The 14712-nt window shown below is 32.1% G+C and overlaps 2 protein-coding genes across 2 annotated transcripts in view; one reads left to right on the top strand and one right to left on the bottom strand.

Annotated features, from left to right (window-relative positions):
* The window catches only part of LOC129221224 (astacin-like metalloprotease toxin 5), an 89744-nt gene that overhangs the window by 10552 nt on the left and 64480 nt on the right, over positions 1 to 14712 (top strand). The gene's annotated exons all lie outside the window — the stretch shown is intronic.
* LOC129221227 (cytochrome b5 reductase 4-like) lies at positions 4039 to 14542 on the bottom strand. Its single transcript, XM_054855681.1, has 5 exons — positions 14118 to 14542; positions 13584 to 13748; positions 10609 to 10709; positions 7102 to 7186; positions 4039 to 4218 (listed from the first exon to the last, which is right to left on the bottom strand). The coding sequence occupies exons 1-4, from the start codon at positions 14170 to 14172 to the stop codon at positions 7112 to 7114; spliced, it is 396 nt and encodes a 131-aa protein (XP_054711656.1). The 5' UTR covers positions 14173 to 14542; the 3' UTR covers positions 4039 to 4218; positions 7102 to 7111.

Here is a 14712-nt window from a genome sequence, read left to right as displayed (position 1 = left end):
ACCATCTTCGGTGAAGAAGGAGTTTTTACAAATATCAAAAACGCAAGTGCAAGCGACGTAAGGAGACGACGGAAAAGGGATGAGGTTCCGAACTCTCAACCCAAAAATATGCGAAATTTTGGTCCTAAAATCAGAATTTTATCATCGGGGATGTCATTAGGGAAAAAAGAAGCTCGATGGCCTTTCGTCGCAGTGTGTATACAACTTGAAAAGTTGAAGTCTTAAAAACACGATTTTAAACCATCTTCGGTAACGTTAGAATAAAAGTTCAAGCACTTTCCTCTACTAATTTTTCAAAAATGTAGTTCCAGAAATGCAAATTTAAACTATCATCGATGATGCTAGGGGGAAAACCGAAACTATCTTCTGTTATACATGAAATACACCGCCAGCTCAGTCATTTCCAGCTGAGGACTGCAGTTTCGTGCTTATTAGCACTCATCAGCCCGGCATAGGAAAGTGACTGAGCTGGAGATGGAAAACCTCCTGGCTATTGGGCGGTAATTTACTGAATATATCTTCTGTTATTTTTCCAAAATTGTTCTGAAAACGAAATTTCGCCCCTCCCATGTATAGGGAGCGGATCCACGGAAGGCTCCCCCCCTCCCCCTTCAAGAAAAAAGATCCAGATGTACCAAAAAATTTTTAGAACAGAATACAGGAAAGCTCTTCCGTTTTTTAAAACAAGAACTTGAAGAAATGCGCAAGGAAAAACGAGGAAAGAATTGCAAAAGCAGATCTAAAGAGGGGAAGTTTTGAAAAATTTTGATTAGGTGATTTTCGGTGAATTTTTTTCAAAAAAGTGATCTTCTGCCCAAGGTACAATCAAGGGTTGTACCTTGAGCACCCTTAATTGTACCTTGGGCATGCGTTATCTTAGTTGGGAAATAAAAGAAAAAGTGGGAAAAAGGTTCTCTAAAAATGATTTCCATAAACTTTTGCTTCAAAATATATATATGAATAAGAACTAAATTGCGAATAACAAAACGCATCGAACAATATATTGGATCTAAGTAAAACTTTACATTGCTGCAATTTACTAGTCTTTGGAATAAATTTAACTTTTGAGAGAAATTTTAAATTTCTTAGGAGAAACATAATATTGTATACATAATAAATTCTTCTGTTTATCACAACACAGTCGACAAAACTAAAATGAAACTTGAATTTAATTATAGTAAAAAGAGAAAAATGAAATAAACTTAACTAAATACAAAAGTAAACAAAAATCAGTATTTATGTTACTGAATAAACCAGTCAATTACTTTTTGCGATTTTATCTGGTAATGCAGCTAATAACAATTGGTCCCTATCAAAAGTAATGTTAAATTGGATCTCACCTCGCCCTTGGACAAGAGGTTGGGGTAATACTTTTATAGCATCTGCAACTCTCACTCTACAAATATCTTCAATCGAAGGCTGTACAAAAACATTTTTCTCCTTTCGAAAAATTTCAGTCTTTAGTTAGCTTCAAGCACCTGACTCACATAAAATTTGGGTATGTTTGCTGTCGAGAAAGATACTAGAACCCACTTGCGAATATTTTCTGCCCCCCTCGATCCATTCATCTTGAGCCTGTGATTCCTGATCTTCTGGTATCATTTACAGGAAATAGTCTTCCATCAAGCCATCATCTTGTCCATTAGATGAACTCCACTTATCATTTTCTTTTTCTGAACTTTCCTCTCAATCCTTTTCTTTGATCTCTTCTTGTCACATTTAAGCTTTTCCTTCGCCACTTGGTCTTTTGTTTTTCTTTTTCAAACGGCATTTTCTGGCTTGAGTAGCTTTTATCAAGTATTTTAATTTTCGGGTATATCAGTAAGGATTCTGGATTTCCGGTCTTCCTCATCTCTTTTCTCCACTTTTGATGCAGATGCTCTTGGGAGGGGGCACATTTGAAGTGGTATTAGCACGTACAGTGGCGGATCTAGCCGATCATTTTGGGAGGGGCCATCCGAAGTTTTTTAACAAACTCCCCAAAAATTTTATTTTTGACAATGTTTGCTAAAATTAAAAGGAGAGTGCTTAGAACACGATATTAGCCGAAAGGGGGAGGGGATCCTATAGGAAATCGTTTGTAATTGAAGCCATCAAAAAGGCCATTTAGGCTGCTTTTTGGTAAATTAAGGGATAAAAGTGAGTAAGCTTATCTCTGTTGAAAACTTTTTCAAATTGAAGTCCTGAAATGCAATTTTCGGTTTATCTTTTGTGGCATTTGTAGAGAAGAATGGGAAAATGGAGTTTCTCCCCCAGAAAAGTTTTGAAACTATATCCATAAAAACACAAATTTAGGCTCTCTTTAGCCTCGCAAGCAATAAGGATAGATTTACTCTGACACATCATTTAGGACAGCAGCATTTAGAGATTATCTTCAGTTGGCATCAATAAATGATGTTAACCATGGAGCCAAATTTTAGAAATAATACATAGTTCAATTTTAAAGAGAGGGGTATAATTTCTTTTGAAATGTAACATATGTGTCGAATTTTTTCATTTTCTTGTAGTATTTTCTCTTCTTTTTTTCTTAAAAAATTCCTACAACCACAAGGCTTTGAGAGGGGCCATGGCCCCCATGGCCCCCCTCTAGATCCGCCCCTGAGCACGTAGGGTGAAGTAGAAGACTGAGGCGAACCATCAGCTTCACCAGGTTCAAGTGTGTTATTGGAGATCAGTTCAGGCAAATTAGCGTTTCACTAATTTCAATGACCCTCGCCGCAATGCCAGAGGCATTCAATGTTTTGTTGGTATCTGGAGCAACTTCGGAAGATTAGTTATGAAGGTGTCTTATACCTGTATGATTGCACATTGGGCATCTACTTATCCACCTGTTTTGGGTGCTCAAGGTACAAGCAGCAAAAAAAAAAAAGAAATTCTCTGACTTTAAAGGACATCGGTTTTCCCCTGACTTTTCCATGTTCTCCAGGAGCGTTGAACTCTGTTATTTCGTATGAAAGAAGATTAAGGTGTACAACAAAAAAACTTGTTACTTCATGAACTCAAAAACCCCATAAGCGTATTAAATATTTTTAAATTTAAGCTTTTAAGTAAGAAGTAATTTACACTTTCATGTCTGATCAATGATTTTGTCAACAAAATAGAATCAATGAGAACACAAAACAAAATCATCTGAAAAAAAAGCAAGGGGATTTGTTAAAAATAAACATATGATAAAAAAATATCAAACTAATGTTCAATCCGCCACTTTAAAATGTTTCAATTTCAACAAAAATGTAAGATGTCACATTTCTTGTAACCCCTCTCTTCCCTCGTTACAAACTATATGGATTACATGAACACTCTCATAACATGTCATGTGACTCAATCGCTTATGATCAAACATTTTAAAAGAAGCGATAAGCATGAGGTAAGGTTTTACCATGATGTCTTCGCAATGGAACCCAGATATCAGTTTCATTGGGCTGAGTTAATGCTCACCAAATGTTGCTGAACTATTACAAGAGTTGGTCCTTCTTTGATGTGCAAAAAGCAATCAAAAGAGCAATAGGCCAAAAACAACCAGTTTTCAAAAATTAAACATTGTTTAATAAAGCAGGACCCATTTAATAACATTTATATTGCGCAAGATTTTTTTCCCCTTTTCATTTTTACCTTCAAATCAATGTTTTTTTATATTGTGCATCTTTCTCCAGTGGTCTTTTATGTATCTTGTAAACAAGAGCTAATAAAAAAAGAATCCACTATGATATTTGTTTTTCTTGACCGAAAATTAGTAGGAATTGACTTTTTAAAACCAGGATGCAGACAAAAAGTTCTTTTTTGTTGCATAGAGTTATGATACTTTATCGTCTTATTTCACAGCAAAGAAAAGGCTATTCATATCTGTGAGACATATGCAATTTTCATTGCAATTTTTTGTTTAACAACTTTGATTTCCTGCAATGTGCAGTTTTATTAAGTTTATTATTTATAAAACAGCTGTAATTCCGTCTTTTTAGCATGCAATGAAAAAGTGTGTATAAGTGTAGGGGGTAGGAGAAAAAAAAAACACCATATAAATTCAATATTTTCCTTTTTTCCTATCAGTATATACATTTATATACAAGAGACATTATTATCAAGAACAACAACTTGAATAATAGCGCATTCTTTGGACCATTAGCAATAAAATTTAGACCTTGATGCAGTTTATTTACAGCATTTGCATCAAGGCAAAGTTCAACATGTATATAGAATTTCTTCACTTGTGCTTGCTGCCTGAAAACAGTAACAAAAATAATTAAAAAGAATATCGAACATTGGTAACATAGAATCTACATTAAAAATAACAATAAAAATACCTCCTTAAATAGTGAAATAATGTTATTGCTGAATAAAAGATATAAAAATAATTTTTAAAGTATTTCATATTTTAATTACTTTTAAATCAGTTGATATTGAAATTGGATTTTCTTTTCCTTTACTTTACTAACACAGATTTAATATTAATTGAGTTCATACAGCAACAGGGAATTAGTGTTAAAATAGTTGAACCTCGTTAAAACAAACTCAAACACGCCTTTAAAATTGATTCGTCTTAACCGTAGTTTGTCTAATGTGAAAAACAATAAATAGTGATACATGCACATGCAATAGGAAGGGGATTGCAAAAGTAATTCATCTTTGTAGTGAATTATTTTAAGTTTGTTCGAATAAACAAAGTTCGACTGCATTAGGGCTAAAACTTTAGCAGACATAAAATGTAAAAAACATTTTACAACTAAAAGGGGTAGGAATAAAAAAATTTAAAAAATGTAACTTTTATGTTTTAACTATGATCAATTTGTAAATCATCTTTGTGAAAAGAATAAATGCACAAAATTACTACAATAAAATCGCCCTTGTGACGAAGTTAGTTGTCGATCAAATGTTACTGTCATGGAAGAAGATTATATAGTCTTGAACTAAAAAGGAAGGAGTTAGAACCAAAATGAAGGAGTTTGAAGGGCCCTTCCAAAAAATTTCCTAACTGAAGGAGTTTTGAAGGGGCATAGGAGCCCTGATCTACTCGTATTATATTTTTACTGAGCCTGGAACTCATTTTAGTGATAAAATTTTCTTTCTGAACTCACATAGGACGGTGATACTCTTAATTATGTGTTTTACACCTCCTGCAGTTGCTTGGAAGTCCTTCATCTCCAAATAATTTGATCTTCAACTTGTTGGTATAAAAAAAATTCTTTTTGTGAAAGTGGGTTTTTCGTTTGTATTGTGAGTAGTTATTTTCATCAATATTATTCATAGCTAATTGTAACTGCTCTTCAAGCAATCATTTTTTCCAGTATTAACATCATCTACAGCGATTTCCTCTTCAGAATAGGTTTTTATTAACCCTTCGGTTTGAAACTTGCAATGAATTTGATCTTGTTATTTTCTTTTTCATTTTGAAATTCTTTATAATTATGTAAATATCTGAAACTATGTTCCAACTGATTATGCCCTATTTCTTTGCAAATTTTTGAGGCATTATAAGTATTATCTTGCTTAGTGTAAAACTGAAAAGCGAGACTGAACAACACGCTAATACCGGTGACAACGAATTACTGTTTGTTATACTTACAAGAAAAAGTTTTTCTCAAAATTCAGTAGATTTGAGACAAATATTTAAAAAAAATATCATAAAGAATTGTTGCGATTGATGGTTCTAATAATTTTTTCATTGCACAACACTTAAATTCCAACACTTCACTACACTTAAAATTAATTTTCACAAGAGGCCAAATCTAGGAAACCGAGAGAATAAAATCATAGTTCACTTAAGCTCACGAAAGTACGATTCATCACACCATGTAGTGATGAAATTATCATTCTGTACTCTTTCCGCTTCTTTTATTCATTGACGCTCTATAACTTCGTGATTTTGAAGCCAAATTTTTACTTCAACAGATTGATTTTGGTACTGTGTCTCACCAAAGAAGAAATTTATGTTTACAATAACAGTGTATATCTATTTACTTAAATTAAAAACTCTTTAACTAAAAGTCATTTATTATTTTTAGATAATACCGAAAAAATACCAGTATTCTACACCAGCAAATGCAGGTATTATGAAATTGCAAAAAAGATACCAAATAACCAGTATTTAATATAACAGTATTGCAATCACTAGTGGTAACATGTTTATATTTCATCTCTATGCAAAAAAGACTATGCAAAGTATATAACAAAGAGCAGTTAATGTTTTCACTTACATCGATTGCATAAACCTACCAAAAATTTCAATTAGTCTTATTATTGGAAAAAGTTGTAGCTTGCACAAAAAAGTATTTTTAAACAATCCTTGAATTCATATAGTTATTGAAGATAAATCTTGAGGGGAAGGGGGGGGGGGATCTCTAGTATAATCCTTACTTGGTAGATTTCAATGTGGGGCTTAATGTTTCAAAATTCTGAAAAAGAGGGGGAGGGAAGGGGGCATTAAACGCTTTCAGACTGCTCACTGTAATAGTTCATGACAAAGCCTACGCCAACTTAAGTGTGGTGAGGGAAGGGGGTGAATGATTAATAGTTAGAGCAAACCTAACCTGGCAGCAATGCATTGCTTTATAACAGAGGTGATTGTGAGTTCATCAAAAAATACCTGAAAGTTTCAAAGCGAGAACGGGGGGGGGGGGGGGGGGTAATCTTTGGTCCCTATTAGTACCTATTAGCACTTAAGTGCACCTTTTCCATAGTATTAAATAGTTCTGAGTCAAAGTATTGTGTGTACATTTGATTAAATTTTTAATGGGTTACAAAGTTACTTCTTGCAGGTATATTAGATGAGTATTATATAATTAAAAAAATTGCAGGGGTAGGGAGATAAAAGCATTAAAAAAAAAACGGTATTTTCGGACATAAAAATACCGGAAATACGTCCGAAAATACCGGAAATTCGGTTAAATACCGGCACACAATCACCCCTGTTTATAATTAAGATCTGCATAACCTTCACAATGCTGCTAGGTTAGGTTTGCACTAGTATAAGTGTAGGCCTTATGCACATTACAGACAGACATGCAAACTTTCTACATTATTATTTGTAGAGATCATACAATACAAAGAAAGAATTATATGGTACATAACTTAAAGAGATTATTTTTAAATAAAAAGAATTAAAACCTTGGAAAAGTCACCACCAAGATTTTTTCAAATAGCCAACAAAGCACTTTTGGAGCATTGAATCTACATTGACCCATTGATGAACCTAAAAGAGAAACTTTATTTATTGAGTAGCTTTCCTTCTGATACTCAAGTGTATGCAAGAATAATTTTACATAATTTTAAAATATATAACGCAGATTCTATAATACATGATGTTAAATAGAAATTTTTTGCCATATTACAGCAAAGGATGGATACTGACAACCATTTTAGAGGGTGTCAAGCAGAAGAATACTTCCAATCAGAAAAAACAGTATAGCCGCCAAACCATTCTAAATTTACCAGCTGGAAAATTTATTTTATTACAAACCAATTTATTTAAATTGAGATTGCAGATTATTTTTATCTTCAGTGGAATAATTCAATTTTCAACTTATTTTCAGACTTAGATAAAATGAAAAGAAATGAAAAGAGATGGATTCCATCTCCAGCTCAGTCACTTTCCTATGCCGGGCTGATGAGTGCCAATAAGCACGAAACTGCAGTCCTCGGCTGGAAATGACTGAGCTGGCAGTGTATTTCATGAAAAACTATTTATTTATTTCAAATTAAATATTTCTGCAAAAATAAATACCATGTTTTTCTGCATATTATCTGTTAAAAAGTTTGAAATTTATGAGGTGCGGATTATACGCTACCGCGGATTATCTGTCCTTTTTCGTTTCTCTCAACACCAACGCATTGAAACTCAATTTACAGCAGGATTCACCGATAGAGACCATTCCGTAGTCTATATATAGTTGTTTACTTTACATAGCTTGAATTTTCCTCTTAAACGATTCAGGCTGTGTAAAATAAAAAACCATGCAGTCATAGTAGAAGCAGTTCTCCATGGAAATCATTAATTTTTACATTATTTTTTCACAAGATTCAGAAGAAACAGAAAAAAAAAGAGATTTTTTAAAAAAATTTTTGCAAAGCCAAAAATTTTCTGCGAATGCCGTTCGTAGAAATGCTATGCAAGACTGCTCATTGGTGTTGATTATTATTATGAACATTAATGTACATAATTTTGATGATTAGTGCTTCAGATTTTTAGAATTACAGTCAACTCTTAATAACTCAAACTCCCCAAGGGACAAATTAAAACCTTTGAGTAATCTGTAGCTCAATTTATGGTAAGTTTCTTTCCCAGCTTTCTCAAAAATAATATTTATTTTCTTTTTCGGGAAAAGTGCATAACATATATAGTTTGGGTAAAATTCCTATTAGTAATACAAAAAAAAAAAAAGCTTCTTACAGAGAATAAATTCTATCAAGATACTTCGAAAAGGGAAGTTATTTTTGATAGCTTACATTTTTTATCTCATCTTAAAACTTCATTCAGTTTGTATTGCTCTTCAACTTCTCTTTGTCCTTAAAGCAGATCATTTGAGTCACCCAGAAAATAAAGCCTCCTTTTTTTCAATTTTTGCCGTAATTTTAAGTCACTCAAAAATTAGCCAGCAATAAAATTTTAGGTCCTCATCCACGGCAAAAATTGGCTACTTGTCACATAACCCTGCAGCACTATGTGTAAAAAAGAGCTCTTTTGTAATTAAATTATGTCCCTCACAAAAGCTGCTAAGCAAAGCAATGTATAAAAGGATAAAAAAAAGAAAACTTTTTTTTATTTTATTTTGGCTGCATTTTAAAGCATAAAATGGAAACAAAACTCTCGTAAAAACTTTGACTTAAAAGTACATTCAAGATTTAGAGACAACTTTGTATTAACACTAAGTTTTTTATGGGTTCAAATGAAAACATAGGTCTGCTCGTATGGTGATTAGAAATCTTTTCTTTTGAGCAATCAAGAAGTTGCTTATTGTTCTCATTTTGAGCTCAGAAATTGAAAGGGGGCAAACTATTTTATTTTTCGTTAGCTTGGCCAATCACATGATCCTTTTATTTGAATATTCTACTCAAAAAATAATCACACATGTTTGATTTTTAAGTCAAAATTCATTAGAAATTCTTTTTTTTTTTTTGGGCACAAAAAAATTTTAAGTTTTGTCAAGCACTTCAAGGGTTTTGAAAAATTAGCCAATAGATTTAGACACTGGAAAATATGTTACATCTGTGACATAATGAAACAAAATAGTAAACTTCCTTTCAAAAAAATCTTTTCACCATAAAACTACGCAAGAACATATGATGACTCAAAAAATTTACAAAATTTCAATCCATCAATACATTTAGGAGCCCCAAAGCAGAATACTACTAAATTTGCAAGGTACATCGCAGAACAGATGCCCGAGCTGCAGAACAATTCTGTTCAAGTGAGAGAGGAAAACTCAGACAAATTTTCTGCAAAAATTCTAGGGAAATCTGTAGGATTTCTGTATAAACTGCAGATTTCTGTCGAATTTCTGCACAAGCTGCAGATTTTCAACAAATATCTTTCCAGCTAAAGATATATTTCTGCCAATTTCTTCAAATTAGAAGAAAACCTAAAATGTTCTCAAATTACGCTTATTTGGCCGAAAGCTCGAGGAAAATATCAGAATTTTATATGTCATTTACAGAAACTTGAGATTTACTTTGAACCTAAAGAAATCTGCAAAAATATCTGCATCTTTGACTGCCTGCACCTGCTTTGTGCCCTTAATTGCCATACGGGATTAGATTTTTCCGAATTTTACCAAACATTTTAGCTTTTTATATTTGTTTTGTGAAGTTTTCCTCCCTGTTTCACTTTTTCAGACCTCAGAGCGATCCTATATTTCTTATAATTCTCAAAAGATTTTTATTTTTCTTGCATTTTTGGTTCCCTTTTCCCTATTTCCCCCCAACCAATCTTTATACGCCACACTTTCTGCCAGAAACATATGTTTCGGAAAAATGCCAACATTGAAACACGTGTCTCGACAAAAATTGCATGTCTTGCTAGAGATTTCAATCCCTTTGCATGGTTCATACTCTACTTTGAAAATTAAAAGTAAGGAGTTTTTAAAGAGTTTTGCAGGAGCTCATTTTACTTTTTAAGGACTAGTTTCTTGCTCAAAAGATGCATTTTTTAAAACGTATTTCAGAAAAAATATGTACAACTCTAATATTATTTATTTTCACTTTCATATAATATATTGAATGCACAAAAATACTAGTAAAATATGCATTTACTGCTTCTTAGACGTGAGCCATCTATGAATTAAATTCAAATACGGTAAGGGGGGGGGGTATGTTTTATTTTGAAAATTAAATAAAAATAAGTGCTATTGATTGAAAATTAGTATTTTCTCAAAAACAAAACAGGTACTAACAATTTCCGAACCAAAAAAAAAAAAAAAACTTTAAAAAATAAACAATTTCTAAAATAAGAACTATAATAAGCCGACTGAAAGTAGTTTTTTTTTTTTTTTTTTTGGGGGGGGGGGGGGGGGGGAGAAAGGATAGTTGTATCTTTAAAATATACAATATTCTACATTAATGTATAAAATGTATTATAACGTTAATAAACATAATATCATCAGCAAAATATCTTCTTACTTCATTAAACAAATCTGTAGCATCTTTACCAGCTCCTCGCATTAGTTCATCTTCTCCTCCAGGATGGTACTCCAAATAATGTGTTATATTGTAGACTTTTCCTTCATGAAGAAGAAATGAAAATATGTTCAGACAAGACATTCCTTCATTTTCAACAGAAAACATCAGAAAGCAGGGATGTACCAAATACCATATTTTGCTAAATATACTAAATATTTAGTAAAATTCTCAGTCTCACCGAATATTTGGCTGATTACTGAACATTCCATCATAAAATTTTACAACTTGTAATATTTGTATTTTTTTAATACCAAGTTAAAATAAGAAACATTTATCTATTTCCTGACTTTTGCGAGAGGCAAATGCATTTCCACTTAATATCTAAAATTTATTTACATTAAGTGCAAAGCAAAAGGAAATTGCTAATTTGATTTATATTTAACTGTAATGACTATTTTAAACATTTATGTATTTCATACAGTGCAGTTAATTGACTTTTTACATATTTATGAACACTAAATATTATAACTTTTTTTTTCGCTACTGTTTCATATTTAAATGTGTTAGTATAGTAATTTTAAAGTAATGTGTCATAAGATGAAAAGAAAAAATTGAAAAGCAACAAAATTTAAAATTAACATTTGTGAATGTTCTTTTTCATTAAAATTACATTTAAAGAGATAAATTTGTAAAACCTCATTTCTTCTTGAACAGTTATCAAAGATGGTTTCTAATGGCATACTTCAATTTCGAAAACTTTCCTTGCTAGAGTCACTGATCACCTCTGCAAGCAAAGATAGTCAAAAACTAAGTTTTAGGACCGCAGTTTAGGAAAATATCAGGGAGAGCGCTCCAAACTTCTGCTCTGCCCAGCATCATTAGAGATCAGGAAAACTTTTGTTTTTGTGACTTTAATTTCCAGGAAGAAGGAGTGGTGATAGTCCCTGAACTCCTCGCTTGTCTAACATCAAAGTTAACCTACAATCATAGGCATATATATTAGATCTTTAATTCGAAAACTTCCAATTCAACTCCTTTACTTTCGCTCTCATTTCCATCACTTCAATATCATTTCTAAAGCTTCAATTTTCAGGAACTTCCAGGGCAGCACCCCTGTTTTGAACATCATCAAAGGAAAACAAAAAGAAATCATACCTCATTCTGTCTAAGGGCAGTTCTCAAAAGGTGGGAACAAAAAAGTTAACTTTGAGCAATTTCAAAAATTTTCAAATTTGACATCAATTTTGCTTTTATTCTATAGTATGCATACCTAGAGCACAATATATGAACATGAAAAGACAGCAGGTATTTGTAAAAATTGTTAATTAGCAAATTAAATCAGCAGTCTGTAGGTAACAGATTTTGGACATTGTTGTCCTGTAGGTAACGGATTTTGGACATCATCTTAATGTAAGTTTCACCATTTTTGACAATTGTTAATCTGATTTTTAACTTTTCCAATGCAAATTTTATTTACTACTTTTTGAATTTTGCAATTTAATAATAAAGAGGATATTAATCAAGTACTTGAATGGCTATACATACTGCTCTTTACATATAATAAAGTTTTGGAATGATTTTGAAAAAGTTGATGAAAGGTAAAAAAAAGCTTCAAATTAAAAATAATACAAATGTAAAAAGTGACATCAGTTTTATAAATGAATATTTTTGTTAATGTCATAAAAATTAAAACGATGTCTAAAAATAATTATTGAAAAAAGAAATTCGTATTTCTATTTAGAGATCGTTAAATTATGTTTCGAAAAGAAAGAAAAAAAAATTCTAAAATAATAAAAGCGTGGGAAAAAAATTGCCAGCGCAGGTGATAAAGTCGCCAAAACTGGTGCAGCTGACGATAAACTACAGTTGTCAAACTGGATTTCCCCTCTGGTAACCTTTAGCTTATCGTACACTGTGTTGTCGCCAACGGAGTTTGCTTGGCGATTTTAGCGCAAAATGGCTTTCGTTCGATCATAACCAGCCATGTTTCTACTGTAATTTATGTATCGTTCAATATGTAACGTATTAACTATGCAAAATACCAATGGATTAAAGAAGATAACATTATAATAGCCTTTTTTATTGAGGTTAGAAGACAGTAGATGATCAAAAGTTATGAATAAATGGACAGAATTATCGGCGTCAAGATTGTAACACTATTTGGACATCTCACGTGTATGTTTAAGAAAAATTATTTTTCTTCTAAGATACTGCATAAAAGCTTATGAAAACACTTTTAAACAATTAAAAATTGATTCTCAGGATCGATAAATGCCTTTAAAACGAAAACATCATATACTTAGTTCTCAAACAATAGCAATGTAAAGATCGTAACTTTTGGACATACATCAAATTTCAAACTTACTTTTTTCTAAAATCGTTTAAAAAGTAAATAATCTGTTTTTACTTTTGTTATTTGTGTAAAATATTAACAAAAATTATTCAGTGTAAGATTCATACCTTTAATTTTTTTTTGAAACGTATGGAAATAATTAAAAATAAATTTTTTTTAATGGTACATTTGCTCAGTTAACGTTTTGGTATGTCCAAAATTGTGCCTTTTAGCAAAGAAAATATTTTTTAAGGGCATTTGAAGAGCAATTTTTCTATAATTTATGTCAATTCTTGTCTCTATACAGTATTATAAAAGTACTCAAAAATTTTTGAGTCAATTAAAATGAAAGTTATTTGGTGTTGAAGCTTCAAAGTTGAGGTCTGTGTTTGCTCCCACCTTTTGAGAACTGCCCCTAACAGAAGGGGCAAAAATCTTCACTTGTCCTCTGGCGCTGCTACTTATCTGGGAAAACAGGGGGAGGGGGGGGGGAGGTCAGATACGATTTCAATGGAGTTCAGATATGTGAGACAGGGCTTAATGTCCAAGTCTGGCCTAGGGCATTATTATACGTTAATCCGGCCCCTGTGAACTAGATACCAAACCATTATTTTCTAAGAGATCAATGCACTGTAAAAAATACCTTTAATTGAAATCCATGCATCTGTTCTAGAATTATGTTTGGACAGTTCATTAGTAGTGATTTGTAAGCATTTTTCTCCACTAGAAGTTAAATCTTCGCCTGAACGTGTAAACCTAATCCAATCCATTAAGGAACGCCCAGGTTTCAATGCTACTTTTTTCTTTCCTACAAAGCAAAAATTGAAAACATGAGTTAAAGTTGAACTTTCAAGCATTATGTATAGTATAAATTTAATAGAAAAGTCACATCTGCACAGGGGTGTTTCCATACGATATACTCCATATACTCTCAAACATATTTTAGACATTTTGCGTATAACCTCAAGCTTCAAAAATTTTCATATTATGACGTATTATGCATATGATCGCATACACAAATTGTGCGTGATTTATTATCGGGAGTATACCCTCAGAAAATTTGATGGGAACATCACTGCATCTGCATTGAGTAACCAGCGTTAATTATGACAAAAAACCAACCCATTCCTGAAAATACAGCGAGATTGATACAGAAATTTTACCAAAAGCTACTTACCCACAGAACCGCCAGACGTTTCTGGAATCGCTAGAGCAGGAGGTTCTGAACCCATTTTGGTAAGTTTTAACAAATAACACTTCAGCAATTTGCACCCCAACTTTTTATAGCACCGGCACACGGCATTAACTTCTCCTTTACTTTCACAAGCGTCAGTAAAATTAATAAAAATTAAGACTTCAAACAAACAAGATTAAATGATATTTCAAAAATATCAACATAACAGAGATAAAGGAAACATCTTTCACTTTAAGGAAATAGCTCGATGTTTAGAGTTTCAACTATTATGGATGTAAATGTACATTTATCTATGCATTAATCTTTACTCTCTTATGAAATTAAATAAGCTTAATAATTAATAAATACTGCACTCAACATTCGTTTACGAAAGAGAGCAGAATTAATGTAAGAAATGAATGCAAAAACGAAACAACATTTAATAAACATGTACAGATACGTTGCCATTAATGGGGATTTACAAGTGTATTTCCCAATCTTATTCTTGCGATGGTTCATAAACTTATATCGCTGACCTTTTTTGATGAGAGAAAATTAAGACTGCTGTAAAATATACATCAGATTTTCTTTCATTTCA

This window comes from Uloborus diversus, chromosome 4 (assembly GCF_026930045.1).
Source record: "Uloborus diversus isolate 005 chromosome 4, Udiv.v.3.1, whole genome shotgun sequence".
NCBI lineage: Eukaryota > Metazoa > Arthropoda > Arachnida > Araneae > Uloboridae > Uloborus > Uloborus diversus.
This window is presented reverse-complemented; position numbering and strand designations above follow the sequence as displayed.

Excerpts from the sequence above, each read along its gene's own strand:
- LOC129221227 (XM_054855681.1), bottom strand. The coding sequence starts at position 14,172 with ATGGGTTCAGAACCTCCTGCTCTAGCGATTCCAGAAACGTCTGGCGGT. Across the intron at positions 13,749-14,117 it reads AACGTCTGGCGGTTCTGTGG|GAAAGAAAAAAGTAGCATTG; the intron begins GTAAGTAGCTTT and ends TTTGCTTTGTAG. Across the intron at positions 10,710-13,583 it reads TGCATGGATTTCAATTAAAG|GAAAAGTCTACAATATAACA; the intron begins GTATTTTTTACA and ends TTCTTCATGAAG.